At 47.9% G+C, this 23,726-nt stretch overlaps 1 protein-coding gene across 1 annotated transcript in view; it reads right to left on the reverse strand.

Annotated features, from left to right (window-relative positions):
- Positions 1-23,726, reverse strand: part of LOC142558280 (chorion peroxidase-like) — a 100,007-nt gene that overhangs the window by 14,974 nt on the left and 61,307 nt on the right. Inside the window, exons 3-4 of the mRNA XM_075670433.1 lie at positions 3,365-3,574; positions 616-750 (exon numbers count right to left, since the gene is read on the reverse strand). Of these exons, the coding sequence (XP_075526548.1) occupies positions 616-750; positions 3,365-3,574 (345 nt within the window). The remainder of the gene's footprint in view (positions 1-615; positions 751-3,364; positions 3,575-23,726) is intronic.

The raw sequence follows: 23,726 nt of genomic DNA on the forward strand, positions 1-23,726 counted from the left end.
AATCAGATGACGAAACCAGAATAGAAACGATGAAACGATCAGGATGGCATCGCGACCACAAGCACATACCTTTTGCCAAAGCTGGTAGACAGCATGAGCCACTGGTTCAGCGTAATAGGCCAGATATATGAGCACACAGGCTCAAAACACCCGAATACGGCAAAAAAAAATCTTAGTAGCATCAGTAACTCTTTCGTCGAGGGCAAGTAGCGACAAAGTTGAAGATGCGTGGAAAGTCATATCAGTATTAATGAGATGAACAGTCATGAAGATGAAGAATAATTTTTTTTTGCAAGTTTGATCGACATGGAAATACAGTGTTTAAAAAGAGGTAGCCCTGTGATGTTACAGCCAACGAGTCCGAAAGACTTAATTCGTTTTTTAACTGTTTGTGGTAGAAGTTCACTAGAAAAATTCGTTTAGCGCTATGTTTCGGAAGCTATTATAACAACTATTATTATAGGTAAAAAGAACAAGACACGAAAATTTGGTAGCAGATACAAGTTCATCAGCGCGCTTTAGGGATGCCCCTTTAGAATACCGACATCGTAGCTGGCAATCGAACCCACGGCCTCGTTATCAGAGGCAAAGATTTCGAAGCCCTGAGCCACCTACCGGTTGAATGGTTCCATTGGCTGCTCAACTGATCCCCGGAGAACATCGTCGACAGGATGGTAGCTGTCATTCAGTGGCACGAAGTAGGCGTCTTTCAGTTTGAGAATAGTTAGGTTTTGTCCTTTCTGGTCAATCCTGCGAAAACAATATTCGATGCGCGAAATTGCGGCAGGCGTTCGCTCCTTAGTTTTCACATAACCGCCTCTATTTCTTTCTTTCAGTCAAAATTTATGAGATACTGCGTTGTCAGCCACTCATAGTTAATTCTGTCTGGATATTGGGTAATGAAAAAAATTAGAGTACCGTCTTTGATGGACTGCTCTCGTGAGACTCGAGTGCAGCTATGGGGTATATACAGTTTTCGAGCTGATTTTTATTGTGTGCAGCTACGATACGTACATGAAAGGTTTTTATTTAAATTTAGATACCTGGCTAAGAGGGCAAAACCTGTAGCTCATATGCGTGGAAGGAATAACCATCTCGTCGTGCTTCCTATGGTAAAAACTTCATTTAATTTCAGAGATCAAGATGGAGCTGTGTGTAGTTCGGTATGCCCAATATGGCAACGCGAACATTCTCATGTTGCTGCTGCATCCTAGATTTTCCCGTAATCTCGGGATTTTCAAAACACGCTTCAAGATAGTTTTACGCCGTCAGTGAAAACACATAGGTCTATATCAAGTTACTGCGAAATATATCGAAAGCGGATAAGAATATAAGTAAACCATTTCCGAGTAGTTGCACATGCACTCGATTTCATATCCAGGATAAATAAACTGAGTAATCACTTGCGAGTTACTATTGAAAAATAAATCGTTGAAGGCAATGCGCACTATAAAGTACAAAGGGTCTTCGGAGGTTATTGGGATTATCTGGTATCACACGCTACTAAGCAGCTATTAAATTTTATGACAACCCTTCCGACTATAACAATTGGAATGCATGTTAAGTGTCGGCGAGAATTTTGATCATGAAAGTGATGCTAATGAAGCACATTGTCTTACTTCTAACATACTACCACGCAGGCTTTTATTTTCTACATTTGGTTGTAATCATTCGTTAGTTCCAGATTTAGTACTGCTATTTGATTTGCTTTTGGGCATAAAGAACGCGCTATATCTGAAACGTTGTGGATTGTGTCGCAAAATTGCTATAAGCAAACCCTTGCCTAATCATATTCTACATACGAATTGAGTCATGCTATACATTTCTCAATTCTCAAGCGAGCATGTCACCGCTCGGGGAGGCAAGTCATGCATGTTGAAACAGTGGGCACATTTGCGCCCTGTAATTTTATTTGACAATGTCTGAGCGTGCTCACTGCTATTGCAGTTATATAAGTGCTTCTTTGCTACCTAGGCATAGGTGCACTCAGTAAGCAGTCGCAATTTCCCATTCACTTGTGCTAGTGTTCGTTCAAACGCACCGTCACTACCGTCTGAAACGATACGCTTGGCTTTCAATTTTCGCTGCTGCAAATCTTTAAGGTAAACGTCAGTTAGCTTCGTTATCCCCGAGAGGAAATTTTATTCGTAACCTTAATTAACCTGCCTTCCCTTCTTCTTCATCTCTCTCTCTCTCTCTCTCTATTCGCAATGCGACAAACGTGACCAGCAGATATATAGTTGACTTGGTTGGAACCACCGGCCGCCGGCAGTATTTAAAACGTTCCTTTGTTAAAGTGCGACCCCGTCTGACCACCTAAATACCGTCCAGATAAAACGGGCCTTCCATAAGCGGGTCGTACAGGTCCAGAAGAATCAGCAAAATAAAAAGGTGGCTTTTAATTTACGAGCATATAAACCACAATACAAATATTGAATACTATTAACGACGTGTGACACTAGATGCAAATAATATTAAGTGAAGCGAAATGAATACATTGGTGTTGCACCATATTTCTAGTACTGCTCTTGTTTTGAGCAAAACTACGTAAGTGAGATTATGCATGTATGACTGTAAAATCGTACTATTTTACATTAGAAATGCACAACGAGATCTGATCGTCGTAAATACACTAGCCAGTGCATTCAGAAGTACCCAACACTTCATATCAAGAAGTATGTATGTCGCCTCTGAGAAGAAATTAAAATGAGAGTTTGCCACTACGGAATTTTTTTCGGAAGAGAACTCTGTGGCCTTACATATGCGCGCATTCGCTTGCGAAATACTTCGTCAAGCTCATTTAATCAATAAAGAATGCTTATTCATCAAGCGCGAAAAGTGCATCCTCCAAGCCCATTGGTGTGGCGCAGTCGCATTTTGAATGAATGATGTCCGTTGTTTTGCTTTGGCGACAATTTAATGGGATCACAAAAAGGGCACTCCTTAGCCATGAATTTCCTACCAACTAAATAGTTTACTTTCCAGGAAAGCACGCAGAAAATCTTCGTGTGCGAAAAGTAAAGCTGAATTTACTTGCGATGTGCCTTTATGGGCTGAAAGCAATTACTCTAGTCATCATTGTGTACAGGAGGTGGCCTGCTACAGTGTTAAGGTTGTTAAGTTGGAAACAAATAATAATAATGCCATTCAAGCAAACACGAGGCTCTGCCTGCGGTCTCTACTTGTAATCGTTCCATAGTTAGATTATAGCTAAATTAGAGTGGGCACTTGGCTTTAGAGTGTCATTTCATGTAAATCCACATTGGGTATTGATGCATAAACTAGCTGTAAGAATCTGCCAGGGAAACAGAATGTCGCACCAGTGCTACAGTGCTCAAGTAATACACCCAAATATGAAGCATACCTCCAGTATCCACCAGGCACGTTGGTATGTGCGTAGCGAAAGTGGGCGGACGAGAATTCGTTGCTCAGTGTAGCATCGAGCGTGTCGTCGTAAGAGGTGTGACCCCTATCTTGGACACTCAGGTCGTACTCCTCCATCACCTTTTGACCTAATTGCCATGGCAGCCACTCCGAGAAGAGGATGTGTTGGTAACGCCCCTCCTGGATCCTCCTGTAACGCGAACGCAAAAAAAAGAATAATTTGGTACGTGTATTTATACTGCTCTCCGGAATTTCGTGCATTTGTTAATCAGTTCTTTGTTTTACATGTCATTTACACGATTCTTCAAGCAGCAGATTTTTTTATTCGAAACAGCTGCTAGCGTCCTTGAACATAAGCAGGCATGTGGTCCTTGTGTTCCTGCTGTCCATTTGCCGGCATGCGCAGGGACGTAGTTGGCTGCATTGGCTACCCGTATATAATAGTAAAAAGAAAAGAAAGAGAGCCTTGGTCCGCCTCTATTGCACGTACACAATATGAAGCTTCGTCCTGCTATGTTCTTAAGGCCAATCGAGGTTCTTCGCACTTTTTATGTTGATTAAGTACTTTGTTAGACAAGTGTACACAGGTTTGCTCAACTGCGAACTGACCTGATGCGTGTAAGGGTTTTTTTCTGGACCGAGCAAGCAAGGCGTCATGTTAGCACACGCGGCACATGAGTTGTACCATACAGACGCTACCGAGGTGGGTGTTTGCACTTCTCGAGCTTGTAATTGGTTTTGGCAGAGTCAAAAACGCCAGAGCTAGGTTCTTGAAGCATGGTCTACACTCCTAATGTCGACGGGGCATTTCAGAAACAGCTGCAGTACTGCTTTACTTTGCTCTCCCTGTCTCAGAATTTCCTTTTTGCTGTTCATGAAATTACAATTGCAATATTTGGGACATTCAGTACTTCAAACAACAGAGTTAGGTGCATTACAAACCATAATTTTTCTTTGTACACAACACGCTTCTCTGAAATTCACTGTCTCACTGATGGTATATAAGTGCTTAATGGTACAAGTACTTGAGTAAGTCAGATTCAAAGCCCCGTTTCACAACTTCGAACAAATACAGCCGAAATAGGTGCACTTAAAAATACGAGAAAGGCGTCCATAGTACTCTACGTTTTCAGGCCACCATGTTTATCGAACTGCAAGACAGAAGTAAGCGCGCAAATTCTAGTCTCTGATATTCCTGTAGAAAACGGGGAGTAAGAAGCAGATGTCAAGTGTAATGTGATCGCAGGAATATTTACCTCAAGTTTTTTAGTTAAATAACTATCTGTCATGCATTGACAGCCTTGGTTTATTCTGTTGTAAAATGCCCGTTAAAGCCTTTTTCCGGGACTTCAGTGAAAGGACTTAATGGACGAATTCCAAAAATCCTAAGAAATGTGGAATAGCAACTCTTACTTTAGGAAATCACAAAATCTGGGAACTCTCAAAAAGAAGGCATCGCTAATTCATGACAACCGGCGCATATATACTGGAACGTTTATTCAGAACAACGAGACAAATGAGCACAATAATCTACAGCTATCGTTCTTAAGCGCTGGACAGATTGACTACCCAATGATGCAATAATCCATGTAGGAAATATACAAGCTTGAAACATTGTGAACAAGGTGTAAGAGCTTCCAACAATTACATTATCATTGAGCCCTCATATTGTTGCAATCTCTGAGAGGATGCACGAAAGTGGTATATGTGATGAGGACGTAGTACCCTCTGTCTTTAAATTATTCCGAAGGCACAGAGCCAGTATGGCTGGCGGAGCAGCCATTGAAGTTAAACCGAACGTTGAAGCAACCGTTCTAAAATAGATAGACAACAGTGAAATATTGTGCTTGAAGCTTAAAGTATACGGTCAAGGCATCGTTGTGCTTGCTGCTTACGGAACACCAGACTCTGACTTCAGATTCCTACTCAAATATATTAATATACGGCACAGTTCCCTAAGGGAAAACTGCGAAGGCGAATCAGAAAGTCTTTGCCCTTACTTTTTTGAGGAATTTAAGGTTTTAATTACGAAGTCAACATGTCTATTCACAGCCTATTCATATCTATTCTTGGACCGACCCGGTCTTATCTGCAGGCAGCTCCGAGGCACGGCGCTGCTGTAAGTTCTTAAAGATGGCGTTTGTGCTTCACACGTCGACGGTATACAAGCAACAAAGTGTGACTCGTTTTCCATGAAGCAAGAGTTGAAAGCCATCCGAAAGCCACGGGGAAACCTCGCCCCCAGTGGTTTCTACATTTCAGGTCTGCTGAAGATGTTCATGGCAAGACAGCGATTGCAATGATGAAGCCAAGACTGCAGTCAGACGGTAGTTCCACAGACAGCCGGACGAATGCTACCACAGGGGCATCTGATATTTAGTACTGCGATGGGTCAAATTTCTCAACTGGTCTGGAGACTGTGGGGAAAACAGTGTAAGGCACGTACAATAGTACCTGTATGGGCCTTATTTTGGCTAATGAAAATAGGGGCAAAGACTTTCTGATTCGCCCTCATAATTGTGGATGGTGATTTTAAGTTACCAGCCATCGACAGGTGAGGGCTTAAAGCTCACTTTGCTTATTGTAGAAGTGTTACTATATTTTTTCGCAAAGTGTTTCAAAATGATATCCTTCAGAGTGTTAATAAACGAATACGTTTTGGACCCAACTTGCGTTCCTTCTTAGGCTTGGTGTTTTGTCTCACTCCTTGCCTTGTTTTATGGTTTCCATTTGATCAAGACCATTTATGACATTCTGGGCTATGTAACTTTTTTGTTAACGTTGATGCTCAAAATTCTATGCCTGCGCATAGAAAAATCAAAGCATTCAGGCATGGGGATGACGATGGTGCACTCGATTACCTTCAGGCACGTTTTACTAATTTTATAACATGAACATCACAGTGGCGCCGTCTTCAGACGAATTCAAGCGGATGAATTCAGTGGCGTAGCTCTTTGTATCACCACAAACATATAATGCTTATTGTTCCTTACCTTGGATTTATCTGCTAAGCCTGTTTTGTTAATGTTGAATGCATGGCATCATTAGAAGTTGTCATGGAAATGCTGCTAAGGCTTAAGATTAAATCGTCTCTCCGACCCAATGACGCACAAAAATCTACTCCGATGTTATGCAAGTCACCACCTATGTTATTCTTAACATTTGAAGCATCGCTTAGTTCAGCTACTGCTCGAAGGATTTGAGAATGACACGTGTAGTGCCCCTCTCTAAGGAGGGAGACCGTCATTTAGCCAATATTATGCCCAATTACGAAATTTTTTACATGCGCGATGCTTGAGCATGTTGTGGCTCTGTTCATTAAAATTCTCTAAACAATCCATTTAATTACCGCTAAACCATGGTTTTGAAAAAGTATTAGTTATTGTTGAACACTTATCAATCATAATTCATTTTTTTTGCATTCGTTTTTGATAAAGCAGGTCAAACCGATGGTACGTTAATGATTTCGTTGAAGCATGTGATTGGGTTTCCCATGTGCAACTGATGCATGACTTTGTTATTATGAGGTTGCGAAACTTTTGTGTATCATCTGTATCCGCTTATTCGCATGGTTGCAGTCAGTATGTTGTCGTTTACAGGCATGCATCAGTTCTTCCATTTCCGTCTTCTGTGTTCCAGGGCAGCGTCCTGGGACTGCTCCTTTTCGTAATTTTCCTAACGAGATTGTCAACGTAATCGGATAGCTAGTTAAAGTCAAACTTTTCGCGGGCTTTCTTACACTTCTTTTACTGAAGAAATAACAGCTGACGGCCAGAGAGCAATAGATGTGTGCACTACCGCGGTGGATATTCCTTGTGTATATTAATTGCATGGTAATTCATTAGCTAATAGTAAGGACGGGTTGAAGGAGCATACGGAAGAAAACGAAATTACTGCAACCCACGCCGAATGCGCTCAGTGGTTGCTATTCTTTTATCACTCCTCTAGCGCGTTTCTCACTTCAGCCGTTCAGGAAGTCGGCAGATTCGAAAACGTACGCGCCTTACTTGAGGCCGGTGGCTCCTCAATCACCCGTCTCTTCGCAACAATCTAGGAAGGCTCTGAATGCGTGGAACGCTCGGGTCACTTCGTGAATGGCCATCATGGCTTTAACGAGCTGGCGGCTGGTCAGAAGGACACACGTGAGGCATTAAGTACTCGAGAAAGAAAACAACGATCTAATGGTGCGACTCAAGGCTAGTCCATCGTCGTAGACGCTGTCCTAGCAGTAATGATCGACCTAGATAAACATTTCAAGGCAGTGCTGCAGCGCAATTGCAAGTGGCGCAATTGCGCCGTGCTGCTGAACTGAAATTGTTCTTGCGAGATTTTCCGTTTCCGATTCTCGCCCTTTCTGCAGCTGGCCTACTACAAGGATTGTCAATGTCAGGATAGGTAGCACATGGAAACCATATCATCGATCCTTTTCCTCATGGAAGTGTCTTGTTGTATATTCGGTGTAAAATACAACGCTTTGCCCTTCCAGTACAAGAACATTGCAGATCACTATGGAAGTCACCGTTCTACATAATAAATGGGCAATAGGAGCCTTATTGTGGCTTGAAATGATATTGTTACGTGTAGCTGAAGCCCAATGCTATATACAATTTATTTACAGGGAAGATAACGGAAGGCCAAAATGGCGATGCTATATCAAGCCGGCGTCGCCTTCTTCTTCCTCCTGAGTGCAGCCACACTGTGGCGGCTGTTCCGTAGCATCACCCCCGGCAAAAGAAGCACCGTCCCGGTGCTAAACCTACACTCCCGCGGTGAAAGGTGTGTGGTATGGCTCTAGTCTTGCCACGTGAACGATGTCAGTTGCAGCCGACGATGACGCTGAGAGGTGGGCGGGGATGACTTCATACGTGGCATCGATCACTTGTCGCACCACACGGTATGGGCTGGTGTAGCGCGACAGCAGCTTTTTGGAAAGGCCCACACGTCGAATGGGTTACCAGAGAAGCACCAGAGAACCCGGAGTAAAGTGGACGTCGCGATGGTGGCAATCATAGACGCGTCTCTGATGCTCCTGTGAGGCCTCGAGACGGGTGCGGGCGAGCTGGCGCGCGTGGTCGGCATGTGCGATCGCTTCGCGGGCGCATTCAGTGGCCGAGGGCCACAAAGTGTCTCAAGGCACCGCGGGTTCGCGGCCATAAGAGGTAGAATGGTGAATAGCCGGCGGTGTCGTGACGCGAGGAATTATACGCGAACGTCTCATATGGTAAGTGAAGATCCCAGTCGTGCTGGTCGGTTGCAAAGTACTTCGAAAGCATGTCGGTGATGGTCCGGTTGAGGTGCTCCGTGAGGCCGTTGGTCTATGGGTTGTAGGACGTGCTGAACTTGTGCTTTGTCGAGCACGAGCGGAGGATTTCCTTGACGACAGCCGACAGAAAGGTGCGGCCATGGTCAGTGAGTAATTGGCGCGGAGCACCGTGCACTAAAATGATGTCATAGATCAGAAAGTCAGCAACGTCAGTAGCACAACTTGTCGTGAGGGCTCTGGTGATTGCGTACCGCGTAGCATAATCAGTAGCGACGGCGAATCATTTATTTCCGGAGCCCGAGAGAGGAAACGGTCCAAGCAGGTCTAGACCAACACGGAAAAAGGGTTCCGGTGGGATGTCGATCGGTTGGATACATCGAGCTGGAGGTGTAGAGGGCTTCTTCCGGCGGTGACAGTGCTCACAAGCGGCAACGTAGCGCCGCACGGAGCGGGCGAGACCGGGCCCAAAGAATCGACGTCGTACACGGTCGTATGTGCGCTAGACGCCCAAGTGTCCAGCCAAGGGAGCGTCGTGGAGTTGTTGGAGGACAGTCGAACGCAGGTGCGATAGAATTACGAGCAGAAGGCCAAGGCCGTGTGGATCGAGATTGCGGCGGTATAATGTGCCCTCCTTAACGAGAAACATACGGAGAGAGATGTCGCCAGGCGTTGACTCCAGATGGTCGAGGACGGCTCGTAATGAAGTATCGCGGCGTTGCTCGTTGCTGATTTGAAGCAACTGGGAGACAGAGAAAACACAAGCGATGGCGTCCGCATCAGCCGTTTCGTCGACGGGATAGCGGGAAAAACATTTGGCATCTTGGTGCAAGCGTCCCGTCTTATATACCACGGCGGAGGTATCTTCTTGCTGGCGTAACGCCAAGCGAGCGAGTCGTCCCGTGGGGTCCTTAAGCGAGGATAGCCAGCAGAGCGCGTGATGATCAGCGATGACACAGAAGGGGCGTCCGTACAAGTATGGACGAAACTTCGCAACAGCCCACACAAGAGCGAGGTACTCGCGCTCTGTGATTGAATAATAGCGCTCGGCGGGTGATAGAAGTAGGCTGGCATAGGCTTTAACGCGATCAAGTCCACGCTGGCGTTGTGCTAACACTGCTCCTATGCCGTGGCCACTGGCATCAGTTCGAACTTCCGTTGAGGCCGACGGGTCAAAGTGGGCCAGAATGAGAGGCGTGTAAGGAGACTAGTGAGCTCCGAAAAAGATGCGGCATGGTCAGGTCCCCAAGTAAATGGGGCGTCTTTATTCAAGAGGTCGGGAAGGGGACGTGCGATGGTCGCAAAGTCCTTCGCAAAGCGTCGGAAATAAGAGCACAGCCCTACGAAACTACGAACGTTCTTGGTAGACTTCGGAACAGGGAAGTTCGTAACGGCGCGAATTTTGTCCGGATCAGGTCTCACGCATCTGGCGTCCACGAGGTGTCCAAGGACGGTGATTTCGCGGCGGGCGAAGTGACATTTTGACGAGTTCTGCTGGAGACCGGCGCGGCGGAACACGGCAAGAATCGCTGAAAGACGTTCTAGATACGTGTCAAATGTGGGCGAATAAACGATGACGTCGCCCAGATAGCACAAGCAAGTGGACCACTTGAACCCCTGAAGCAAATAGTCCATCATTCGTTCGAAGGTGGCGGGCGCGTTACACAGGCCGAAAGGCATCAACTTGAACAGATAAAGACCTTCAGGGGTAACAAACGCCGTCTTCTCTCCGTCCATGTCGTCGAAGGATATCTGCCAGTAGCCGGAACGTAAGTGAATAGAAGAAAAATAGGTGGCACCGTACAGGGAGTCTAGAGCGTCATAAACACGTGGCAAAGGGTACACGTCCTTTTTTGTGATTTTGTTCAGGTGGCGATAATCTACACGAAAACGCCACGTTCCATCCTTCTTTTTGACAAGTACGATGGGAGAAGCCCAGGGACTACAGGAAGGCTCGATAATGTCCTTTGCAAGCATCTTTCTGACTTCCTGTTGGATAACGGCTCGTTCGGACGCAGAAACACGATACGGACGTCGGTGAATAGGGTTCGCATCGCCAGTGTTTATGCGATGGGTCACGACGGACGTTTGATCTAAGAGTCGATTGTCAAAGTCAAAAATGTCGCGATAGCCTTCAAGAACGCGGCAAAGAGCTTCAGTTTGAGCAGGTGTAAGGTCAGAGGAAACAATCTTCTCAATGTCAACGTCCGTACCGTGCGATGACGTCACGGTATGGGCTAAGCTGTGACGATCTTCCACTGTGAATGGCTCGACCTCATCATCCTGCAAGAATAGCCAATGAAATCCCCTGAGGCAGAACTGACAAGGGACAAATTGACAAGGGGAAGGCAGGTGCGGTTGCCAGTAAATGTCAGCACAGTGTGCGGCACGGTAACACCATGTGTAAGTATAACTGCCGGAATTGGTGCGACCACGTAATTACCGTCAGGTACTGCTGGTGAGGACAAGTCGACGTGTGTCACAGAGTGAGGCGGTAGGCGAATAAAATTCATGCAGTTCAAACGGCTTGGAGGCGGGTCCACAGGGTCGGCCAGAAGGGGCAAGTCAAGGCGAAGTGAGCCGCCCGAACAGTCAATGAGGGCAGAATGATTGGCAAGGAAATCCAGACCGAGAATGAATTCATGAGGGCAATGCTCCATTACGATGCACATGCCAACAATAGCGACAGTCCCTCCGTCGGCGACTTGTACAACTCGATTCGGGGTGGGCGTCAGAACTTTATATAGCCGACGGCGAAGAGCAGCACTCATGATCGACACATGCGCCTCGGTGTCAATCAACGCGCACACACGAACATTGTAGACGAGAACGTCTAAAAGATTCCTTGTTCGTGGGTAAGGTCAAGCGAGGATTTCGTGTCAATATCGTCATTGCAGCTTCACCTCCAGAAGCTGCGCTGTCTAGTTTTCCGGTCGGGGGTGCAGCGAGTAGGTCGGAGAAAGAACACGGCGTGACGGGGGCGTACGAGATTGACGACGGGAGGGAGAAGGCGAGCGGGAGTAGCGGGGTCGTGTCAAAGGCGTCGCATGGTCAGATGATGGAGCGGGCATAGGAGGGGTGAAGGAAAAGGATGCGCTAGAGGAGCGAGGGTGGCAATCAGTATAGCGCGTCCGAGAAGTTCAGTGGCTGCGGCAGTGGCGAGGACCATGTCCAATGCGTCGGCAGTTAAAACAGATCGGCTTGTTGTCCACGGTTCGCCATTCGGAGGGGTTGCGCTGTCCATAAGAGGAGTAAAAAGAGCGCAGTGGAGACGTGCGTGCAGAGAGAGGTTCCGAGCGTACGGGATGAATGGATTGCAGGCCGACGTTGGATAACTCTTGACGGACGACGGCCTGGATCAAGGAGATTGTCACCGGGGAATGATCAGTTGATGGGAATGAGAGGGCCACCGGTTGTGCCACTTCGTCCTCACGACTAATGATGCGGGTCAAGTTGTCACATGGCGACGGCTTGTGGAAGAGGTAGTCACAGGATGACGTAGCAGCTGTTGGGAAGTCACGTGATGTGCTGGGATACCCGGCGGATTTTAGCATGCTCGAGACGGCGGCGCTGCTTGAGGATCGTATCGATGCTGGTGACGTTCGTAAACACCAGTTAATTGAAGGCGTCGTCAGCAATGCCTTTAAGGATGCGATTAACCTTATCGTCCTCAGACATGGTCGGGTCAGCCTTGGCACAAAGGGCCAAGACGTCAATAATGTACGACACGTAGGACTCGGTCGACGTCTGCACACGTGTGGCAAGGGCTTTCTTGGCATTGACATGGCGACCGAACGGATTGCCAAAAAGGTCGCGGAGCTTCTCGTTGAAGAGATCCCAGCTCGAGATCTCCTCTTCGTGAGTCTGGAACCATGCAAGTGGAGCTACGTCGAGGTAGAAAAGGAAGTTCGCAAGCATAATAGTTTGATCCCACCTGTGTCTGGTGCTGGCACGTTCGTATAAGCGGAGCCAGTCGTCAACATCAGGACTGCCGACTCCGTCGAAAACACCAGGATACTGAGGGGGGGGGGGAAACGGTGACGTAGGTCGGGGTTGCAGGCGGAGACGGTTGTGTAGATGAAGTGCCGCCAGCAGGCGCCGAAGTTGCACTGTCGCCGTTGCGACCGCTGCGAAGCTCAATGACGGGTACGGGGAACGTCCACTTCCACCAAAATAATGTTACGTGTAACTGAAGCCCAAAGCTATATACAATTTATTTACAGGGAAGATAACGGAAGGCCAAAATGGCGGTGCTATATCAAGCCGGACCACGTCGTCTTCTTCTTCCTCCTCAGTGCAGCCACACTGTGGCGGCTGTTCCGTAGCAATATTATTATACTCATCATTATTTCCAGCCTACTGATGCATTAGTGTTCTTGTCCTATTTCGCCCGCATTCAAGAGCTATCTATTTAAATTTATGTGTACGTTTGTAAGTTTGTACACAATAGTTTTCCACCTACCTGGGCAACTGGTAAGTTAGAGGTCGAATGGGCTGGGCTGAGGTAACAGGGTTTGAATTCAACCACCGGACCCTCTTTGGTCTCTGGGTGTGTGGCAATGCGTACATACATGCCGCTCTTCAACTAGGCTCTTTCATGCCGACATGGAGTACTGGGTATGTGCGCCTCCTTCTATGCGCCTCCCTTTAAAGAACTCCTTTCACGACAATGCTTGAGCCATCAGCGCCAGGAATGCAATGGGTATGTGTCGATTTTCTGTGAACCACTCGGCAGCTTCGGTCACTGAGCATGTGCCACTGAGTATTCGGCAAGCGAGGGAACAATTCTCAACGTTCGCAGGCACGGACGTACAACGCTTCTAATCTCGGAGGCCACGCGCGAACTATTAGGCATGTCCATCAGATGGCGCTGCTTGTCCAGAATGAAGTGTAAAAGGTGGGCACAGTTGCCGCATGATGCCTTTCTCAGTGTTAGCAAGCATAGGCTCGGCAGGATTTCAGGAGCCACGTGCAGGATTCGCATCGGTGGCGCTAGATGGCGCCTATTGTTCTTAGGGACACGAAAGAATAGTCGCGCTGCAGTACGCGTCTCATACGTAACTTGTGTCGACGGTGGCAATAAGTTATGCCGCTATAATGATTCAATGCTAATACATTACCGTCAACAGTCTTCGTGCGATGGGTCCTGCGACAATTTTTAATGCGTTGCCATTCTTTGGATAATTCACGCACTTTCCAGGTGCTGCGTATATATATATATATATATATATATATATATATATATATATATATATATATATATATATATATATATATGTTTGTATCAAACCATTTTCCTGCATTCCAGGGTCACTAGGTAGTCCGCGGTTGATAAGTGAGCATCCGAGCGCTGTGCTGAGGTAACAGGGTTGGAAAGCAACTGTCGGAGGACTTCGGTCAGTGAATATGTGCCAATGTTTACATATGTGCCACTCGAAAACTATAACCTTTTTAACGCCGACATGAGTCATTGTAGATACGCTGCTGGGTACGCGCCTCTGTTCGAACAAGCTGTTTGACGAGGACTTGGAGCACTGCGAATGAAACACTCTGTCGTTGCTTCTCTTCAATGATTCACTTTGATGCCAACTGGGCCAGTGGGTATCTGCCAGTAGGTGTGTACCAGTCTCCAATGAACGTCTTTGACACCAATTTGGGAACCTAGGTACGTACCACTCCGAATTATCTCTCTACAATGACGAAAAGATGACTGAAATTTATTAGATGGTGAGAGGAATCGAACCCATCTAAATAGGGATCCTCGAGGAATCCTACCCGACATATTCGTTATCTGCACCGCACATGTACTGGATATGTGCCGCTTTAAATGAACGCCTGTCCCGGAAGCGCTACAGAGAGCCGCGCAAGTAATGCTCTGGATATGTTCCGTTCCTAAATTTACATCTCGCCAACTTGGGTCCAATGCATGCTCACTGACCTGGAGAGGCAAAGCAGAAAAGTGGGTCTAAAAATTAATCTCCAGAAAACTAAAGTAATGCTTAAGAGTCTCGGGAGAGAACAGCAATTTACAATAGGCAGCGAGGCACTGGAAGTCGTAAGGGAATACATCTACTTAGGGCAGGTAGTGACGGCGGATCCGGATCATGAGACGGAAATAATCAGAAGAATAAGAATGGGCTGGGGTGCGTTTGGCAGGCATTCCCAAATCATGAACAGCAGGTTGCCATTATCCCTCAAGAGAAAAGTATATAATAGCTGTGTCTTACCAGTACTCACCTACGGGGCAGAAACCTGGAGGCTTACTAAAAGGGTTCTACTCAAATTGAGGACGACACAACGAGCTATGGAAAGAAGAATGATAGGTGTAACGTTAAGGGATAAGAAAAGAGCAGATTGGGTGAGGGAACAAACGCGAGTTAATGACATCTTAGTTGAAATCAAGAAAAAGAAATGGGCATGGGCAGGACATGTAATGAGGAGGGAAGATAACCGATGGTCATTAAGGGTTACGGACTGGATCCCAAGGGAAGGGAAGCGTAGCAGGGGGCGGCAGAAAGTTAGGTGGGCGGATGAGATTAAGAAGTTTGCAGGGACGGCATTGCCACAATTAGTACATGACCGGGGTTGTTGGAGAAGTATGGGAGAGGCCTTTGCCCTGCAGTGGGCGTAACCAGGCTGATGATGATGATGATGATGATGATGATGATGATGAACTTGGGTCACTGAGTACGTGTCATTGAATGTACGGCAAGTGAGGCAGCAGCTATCAGCGTTCATGAGGGCCGGCGCGCCATGCTTCTCGTCTGAGAGCGTGTGCAGACTCGAGAGAGTGGCGCTGAGCAAAACAGACGTGCCGAGTGGGGAAATGCCTGCTCAGCGCAGCAGAAGCCGCGCGCCAGAGTGATAAGCTTTTTCTTTAATTTTTAGGTCATTTGTTTGTTAAAAGATTTGGGTTAGCCGAGCAATCTATGTATATTCATTTTCATGCCTTTCAGTTTCTTGGTCTTTTTAGTTAACGAATAAATGTATTTTCCCCACAAGTAGAGTTACTGTTGTACTCCGCCTTGTACTAGGAGGGAACCACACGTGCGTTGTTCTGAGTGCGAGTGTTCCTACGCTTTGGAAGAAACGCGGTTTGAGTAAGTACGCGAAGCAAACGGGGCAGTTTTATCTGTTGCATGTGTGTGGTAAGGTCGCCACTAAACCGGTTAGAGCAGGAGAAACGTAACCTAGCTAAGTGCATTGCAAAGGTAAAAAATGAACTCAAAAGCGAGCATCAGCAGAGGAAGGTGGTAGAGGACACGCTATCCATCATATGGACGACCCTGAGGGCCATCATTCTGCAAAGCAAGGTGAACTCTTCGTTGCGACCACGGCGAATGGGGCTGGCTTAGAAGCGAGAGCGGGTAAGGAAGCCGAAACCGCCAGGCCGGAAAGCAGTGATGGACGCGTTAGGCATGGTCACAAAGGGGCTACCACTGACGTCCGGCCGCAGACCACAAAGCGATGGGTGAGGATGAAACATCGGGGAGGGGCATCGCGGCCCCGGGGCAGCTGTCGCTAGCGAGGAGGAGGGAAGTTGTTGGGTTCTCGATGTTGGGAATTCAAACAGGCGAAAAGTAGAACCTGTGATAATAGAGAGGTTAGGTGAAATACGAGCAAGTTGAGATTAGCGCGCTACCGGGGAAACCGATTAAGGAAGTGATAGCGAAATCCAAGCAACACTCGCTGGATACAATGGAGGAGACACCTACTGGTGACAATGGGCGGAGTGATTGACGTAGTGCACGGACGAGGGACAGGGATCGCGAAGCAAATAAAATAGCAAAAGAGGCCACCGACCTGCGCAAGGTTTGAAAGCAAGTGCAAATCACTTAGTGCACCATGCCAGAGCTTGAGAGACAGGGGTATGCAACTGAAAGGGCAGTGCTTGCAGTAGAGAAAATTGGACACTACCTAAGGCAATGAATTTTAGTCATTGACATTCACAGAGAAGTGGACCGATCAGTGCGCGAAAGCACTTTTGTGCATGGTGGGACACTTTTTAGCGATGGTGTAGCGCCGGTTAGCCCGGCTCATCTCCAGCGTGTGAAATATGACGGAGAAGTGCCGGTCAGTCCGGCGCATCGCCAGCGCTTTACGCTCGGGGCCGGTTCTGACTGCTCGCAGGGTTTTGACTACCGCACCGAGTTCGACCGCTCACTTATTGCGTACTCTGTCAATAAAAACCTTGAGATTTGGTGGAGAGTACTGGGTACGACTCTATCAACGCTGTAACTTCGAAGCCGAACTCTTCAACCATCTTGGCCCATGCCGAACGATCCTGCCTAGCCTTCTCCAACCATGCCTGACGATCCAGCTCAATAAGCTGCAGTCACGGTACCAACTGTCACCTGTCCTGGCGTGCAGTGTCAGTGGGATCCTGCTATTTTTTCGGGTACCAGTGATCAGGACGTCGAGGACTGGCTCGCCTCGTACGACAGAGTCAGCACGCACAACCGCCGGGACGATACGGCAAAGCTCAACAACGTAATTTTCTACTTGAGCAACTTTGCACATTTGTGGTATCGTAACCACGAATCTGACATCACGACATGATCGGCGTTCAAGACCAACTTCACCGAAGTCTTTTGTCGTCCTGCTGTCCGCAAAGTCCAGGCCCAAGAACGCCTGCGTGGACGCACCCAGCAACAAGGTGAGAATTTCACCAGCTACATCGAAGACGTCGTTAATCTGTGCAACAGAGTCGATGCAACGATGCCAGAAGCCGACACGATTCGCCAGTTCATTGGCATCTTAGGTACTGTAATTTAGTTTGGGGATTAGGCAACAAGACTTACTCGGACCGGCTCTTTGCACTTCAAAAAAGAGCTTTGCGTTTAATATGTTCTTAAATATCTGTACCAGACCGCTGCATATACTAGATTCTAAATATATTACTTTACGCCGACCTTTACAGTTCTTGCCTAGGAATTTTAATTCAGAGTCAAATCAAAAATACCTTCATACTTCTTGTTGAAAAATATTTAAAGCGGGATGCAGTTTATATAATTTACGTATGAATATATTAGGTGGACATAGACACCGGACCAACTATGGTACCCAAACAATACATAATCAAATAATATCCCTTTGTAATAGAGATCCTTCTATAATTGCTCACGCCCTCAACAGTAAAACTATTTGGTATTACAAAAGGAAAATAAAACTACTATTGTTAAAAATACCCGATTTTACATGATTTTATTTGGTGCTTGGCTTATGTGTAATAGGTAATGAAATTCATCGTTGTATGTAGTGCGTTCATCCCTTTATATTCATATCTATATAGTGACACAATCGTACTGCACTACCTTGTTTGACTTGTTACTCTTTGTATGTTCAGTTCATTATAATCGATGTCAAGCGTACGTTTCCTTCTGTTCCCTATGTATTATATCTGTTTTGTTCTACTTGTTTGGTATTATATGACTGCACACTGAATTTGATTTACTGCGAATGCTGCCTGATGTGTACTCCCGACGCGAAGGCCTTGTAAGAAAACGTACGTGTTTCCTTTTTCCACGCCTCGTGGACATGCCTACAACTTTGTATTTATGTCCGAAATAGAGATTCATTGGTTGATGAGGAAGATCCTCAAGGGAATTGAGGACGACCACTTTCAAATGTTGGTCGCCCGAAACCCGACCACAGTGTCTATCATGCGCAGTGTCAGAGTTACGAAGAACTTCTAAGGCAGCGAGTAGTCACACGACATCTGTTCTCAGAACTCACCGCTGTCTCAGACCTCACGCTAGATGAAGACGAGTCGCCTCTAATGCTCCAGATAAAGAAATTCACACGAAAAGAAGCTGCTCGGCAGCTTTCCCTGGTGCGCTTTACAAACGCGCAAGCATACTCTCCACGGACACCGGGGTTACAGAGCGTCATCAAGGAGCAAGTCGCCAAGTGCTTGCCAGCTCTTATTCAACCGCCTACCGTCGCGGCGCTCCTGACGTACGCTGACGTCGCTGCAAGGCCGCCCTTCGCTTCACGTGCACCTCTCCAAATTGTTGCGCGACCGCCCCCGGTTCCCTTCTCACCGCCTGCACTACAGCTACCACGTCAGCGAAATCCTTGGTGCATCGCGGACAACCGTCCAATATGTTACCATTGTGGTATTACGGGACACGTTGCCCGTTTTTGTCGACGCCGTATGCTGTACATTTATGATAACCGCCGACCCATGAGCACTTACGCCCCTCGACAGCTATAATCTCGTGTGCCGCCGGATTAAACCCCTGTTCTCAACCATGCTCGTCGTGCCTCATCCCCACGCTGCCGCTCCATCTCACCGACAAGACGCCGGCCAAGCCCTCTACCTCAGGGCAACTAAGTGTCGCCGTTCCCGAGGCGAGAACAACGTCCCCTTCGATTTGCTATGGGCCTCGAATTAACGCCTACAACATCATTGAGGTATACGTCGAAGGGGTTCAAACATTCCCACTGGTCGATAGGGGCGCAGCAATTTCGGTGTTACGCGCAAGACTTTGCTGACGAATAGGAAAAGTAACGACGTCACTTTCCGGAGTGTTTTTGAGTACAGCGAGCGCACAACCTGTCGAACCATTGGGAGCCTGCACTGCAGATGTTTTCATCGAGGAGTCGCTTAATGTCATTTTATTCATTGTGCTGCCATGCTGCTCTCAAGATATTATCCTAGGCTGGGATTTCCTTCCGTCAAACAATGCCATCATTGACTGTGCCCCCGCCGAGGTGGAGTTACCTTTCCTTGCCGATGCAGCCATGGACGAAGATCCTGTGACCCCTACAAAAACGCTTGTGACTGAAGTTACTGATATCCCTTCTCAGTCAGCCACCGTCGTCTCCGTATCTTGCGCATCAGCACGTGACAACAGTGCTATTCACGCCATGTGACTTCGTTTGTCGCCGTTCCCTTCCGTTGCCCTTTGCCGTCATCGCGCTCAGTGCTGGCCGTGGTGTCATGTGTGTGTGCAATGTGTCTTATCGGCCGATTACATTGCATCGCGGAGAGTGCCTCGGTCGCTTGCAAACTGTGGATGCTTCAATGCTCTTCGTTGCTCCTGTGGACGCACATTCGACGTCGCTCGCCGCCCTCGACAGTGCCAATCGACCGGCGTTGGAGTGCTTCCACCCGTCAATCTCCGGTGATCTGACAACCACACAACGCGCGCAACTTATCAGCTTGCTACGCGAATTTACCGCCTCCTTCGACTGGCATCAACATTACCTCGGCTGCACCACCAGAGTATCACACAGCATCGACACCGGTACGCACGCCCCACTCCGGCAGCGTCCTTACCATGTCTCAGCTTCTGAACGCCGTGTGATCGACGAACAAGTGAGGGATATGCTTCGGCGTCACGTGATTCAACCGTCCCATATCCCGTTGGCGTCGCCAATCGTCCTCGTAAAAAAGAAAGATAGTTCTATTCGCTTCCGCGTAGATTACAGGCGCCTTAAGAAAATTACGCGCAAGGACGTATATCCCCTACCGCGCATAGATGATGCTCTTGACTGTTTGCAAGGTGCCGAGTTCTTTACCTCTTTGGATTTTCGGTCTGGATATTGGCAAGTCCCTATGGCAGAGGTTGACCGCTCCAAAACCGCCTTCGTCACATTGGACGGATTATACGAGGCGAGCCAGTCCTCGACGTCCTGATCACCGGTAGCCGCAAAAATAACAGGATACCGATGATGCTGCACGCCAGGACAGATGACAGTTGGTGCCGTGATTGCAACTTGCTGAGCTCGATCGTCAGGCATGGTTCGAGAAGGCTGGGCAGGATTGTCCGGCATGGGCCGAGATGGTTGAAGGCTTCGGCTTGGAAGTTCCAGCGTTGGTGGAGCGGCAGCGTCCTTTATTTGGCAACGCCCTGGCCCAGGAGAAGGAGAGAGCGAATACTGTCCATGCTCTTGGCTGCCGGCTCAGTACACGGAAGCCAGTTCAACGGTTTCTGCAAATGCCACAGGCACAGACGCGGGAAAGGCGCTGACAACCACCCATGCACACACAGGCACCGTCAGCATTTCCCTCACCTTGCAGAAGAAAGAGAGATACATGAAGCTCAGCCGTCCCGCTCGCTGAAGGGAGACAGCACTGGCGAACCTACGCCGTCATCAGGATGGAGGCGAAAATGCACACACAAAGGCTAACGCGTTTTCGGCGTTGCGGCCTTCTAGGAGTCTGTCAACGGTTGCGGCCGGCACGGCGCAATTCAAGCTCCGGACCCTCGGTATGGCTTTGGCAGAGTGAAAAAAAATTTTCAGCACGCAGGAAAGTCGCAAAAGACTGCCGCGCCGGAGAAGAGAGATCCCGATGAGGAGGGGAAGGCATTCACTGTTCACACGAATTGCACTGGTGGTCGTAGCCGTAGGGGCTTGTCCCACCAGCTTGTGTCTGCTAGACATAGCACAATTGGTTTCCAGCAGAACGTTCTGACACGGACAGGAAGAGACCACAAAACCCGCTGGACTAGCAACGAAATGTTTATTATCCATTTGCTACACTTTTCATAGCACAACACAGCCAATACTTTTTTCATGTCATCCTCATTACGGGACTCCTTAAATTGAAATGTCTTTTTTGAGCAAGCAGTTACTTCATTTTTCTGTTAGTACTATTGATGGTGTACTGATGCAAGATTTACCGCTTCTGGGAATGGCCATGAGTTCTAAAATTTCGCGCGTCAGCTTGTCTTTACTTTTTCTTAAAACTTTCATCTCGTGAAATTGAACGGTTCAATGGCGCTGGCGATAATGAAAAGCGAGATGCCCAGTGGATATTCCTTCCAAAGATGCGGCATACTGTCTTGTCCTATCACTGATACTCCTGCCTGGTTGTCTTATATATCGTCGGCCACATGATAAGGGCATATCATATATCACTCCTGTTTTACAGTTAGTGTGCTTCTTCTTCTGGGTTATTGTGCATTGCTTATTTTTCTGGCCATTAATGACTCGCGCGCACATTGAATACGCCTTGTATTGTGCTGAGTATACAACCATGATGTCTTCCTTCGGGCTATCTCCTTCAGCTTGTGGTTAACACTTAATTCTACATAAGGCACAACGGCAACCTTCTTCCGTTTCTGTAGAATGTTTGCTTTCTCTTGACATTTGCTGTTGAAGAGTCTCGTCTTCGTTAGCAACCCTTCAGTGACCGCTGTAAGCAGGCCATTGGGATGGCCAGCGTTGTTGAGCCTGGTATACAGTGCATGAAGCTCTCTTCCATTACGTGATGACACAACTTCTTTAGGGCGGCCTGTAGCACTGTTGTCACGATGGCTCGTTTTGCATTCTTGGAATTGTCGGAAACGTATGGCAGGAAACGGTTGCATGAGCGTGTTTCGTATTCCAGCATGTGTGCTGCTTTTCGAAGGTGCTGACCAAATCAAAGAACCTAATTATTTTTCTTTCTGGCAATGCAAAGGTGAAGTTTAAATCGAGACATGCGTCATGCAAAGTGGTCAGGACACCTGCCCTACATTTGTTAAGCTCTAGCTTGTCGTGGTGGTCGCTTAAGGCATCCGTGGCTAACGTGGTGGTCGCTTAAGGCATCCTGAATTAGTCTGCCCGCTGCTGCGAGGAAAAGGCCAGAAGTACGGTGCGACTCGCAAGCCGATGCAGACTCCGTTTCTCTGAATGTAGTGCTGTTCTCCAACACAACTGACAGTTGCATTGAGATAGGAGGATAGAAGTTCGAGGAAGGTGTCCATGGAAATGCCAGCATAATTCCGGAATGCCACAATGCCTTTCGCCTCTATTGCTGGTCATAGCACCGCTAGCGTCAAGACATTCCGAAAGCGCTACATCATCGGCCTCCGAGGCGAGAATAGCCCCGATAAGCTCTGGTTCATTGAGTGTGTCGGACATATTCAGGCACAACTACTTCGCAAGCGCCAAGAACTGCAGTTTACGCAACTACTTCAAGTTCATGGCTCAGTTCAGTGGCGCTTTCTCAACTGGTCGCACTACTGCCTTGACGCTCTCACACAGCAGGAGGCAACAATAGCTTTTAGCGGCTTTGTTACCTAGACTCTTAAAATGCCTGATAAAACTCAGAAGAGAATATCGTCACACTCACGAAACCTCGCAGTAAAGAATTTTGGGTAGACCATCCCGACGCACTGCTGCGTATCACACAGACAACCAGTGGCTACCGGATCCCACAGCTGGCACCACTTGTTAAAGACAGTGCACCCAGGACTCTGGAGGTAGCATGGGCCTGGCGGTCCGGAGCTTGGCCACCATGGAGAGGGACAGGCGTAGACGTGAGACAATCTATGTAGAGAGTGACAAATATTTAGCTACCTCGCGTTGAAGTGGTCACGTGTACAAACTTCCTGACGTAGGACGACACGCACTCGAGCTTACGCTGAAGTCTGCTTAAGACTGAGTACCAGAGTACCTGTTATAGCTGCAATTGTTATCTTCCCTTGGCCGCCTTTTATTTTTAGCGTGTTCTGGTGCATTTGTCTTGCGCCTCGTGCTGCGAGGTCAGAAGAAGAGAACAAGGAAAAGAGCTTTGGCCCGATCTTCCGTCCGAAGATTGTTACGAACTGTTCTCAGGCCTTTCGCCCGCTGACTCGTACGTTGTTGTAGTGGACTTCACCTTGGATCCTATAACCTGGTGAGCCGGATGTTATTTTACGGCGAGCAAGACGTCATGGATGAGTCCACGAACAAGAGAACGATGACCAGAGCAGAAGGCCTCGCCACGTGCACATCCACCCACCGCCCTTTTGGCCACAAATTCCTGCAGCTTGGCTCACTCAGGTGAAGGCAACCCTCGACCTTCGGTGCCTTGCCTCGCAGAGCGCGAGTAAGTTCCAATGTGACTTGGCACTTCCTACAGTGGCAGCTGAGGAATTCGAAGAGGTTGTGCACACACCCCACGACACAACCCTCTAAGAGCACTTCAAAACGATGGTGCTGTAACGCATATCTGTGTCTGTGCGCAGGCGCCTCCAGCCGCTTCTCAAGCAAGAGAAGCTCCGCGACCGTCGGAACTGTTACGTTGTATTCGCGGGCTCCTCGTCGGGTTCGGGCACCTGGGTATTCGCGGGCTCCTCCGCGGGCTCCTAGGCTGAACGCAAAC

The sequence above is a fragment of the Dermacentor variabilis genome, chromosome 9 (genome assembly GCF_050947875.1).
Source record: "Dermacentor variabilis isolate Ectoservices chromosome 9, ASM5094787v1, whole genome shotgun sequence".
NCBI lineage: Eukaryota > Metazoa > Arthropoda > Arachnida > Ixodida > Ixodidae > Dermacentor > Dermacentor variabilis.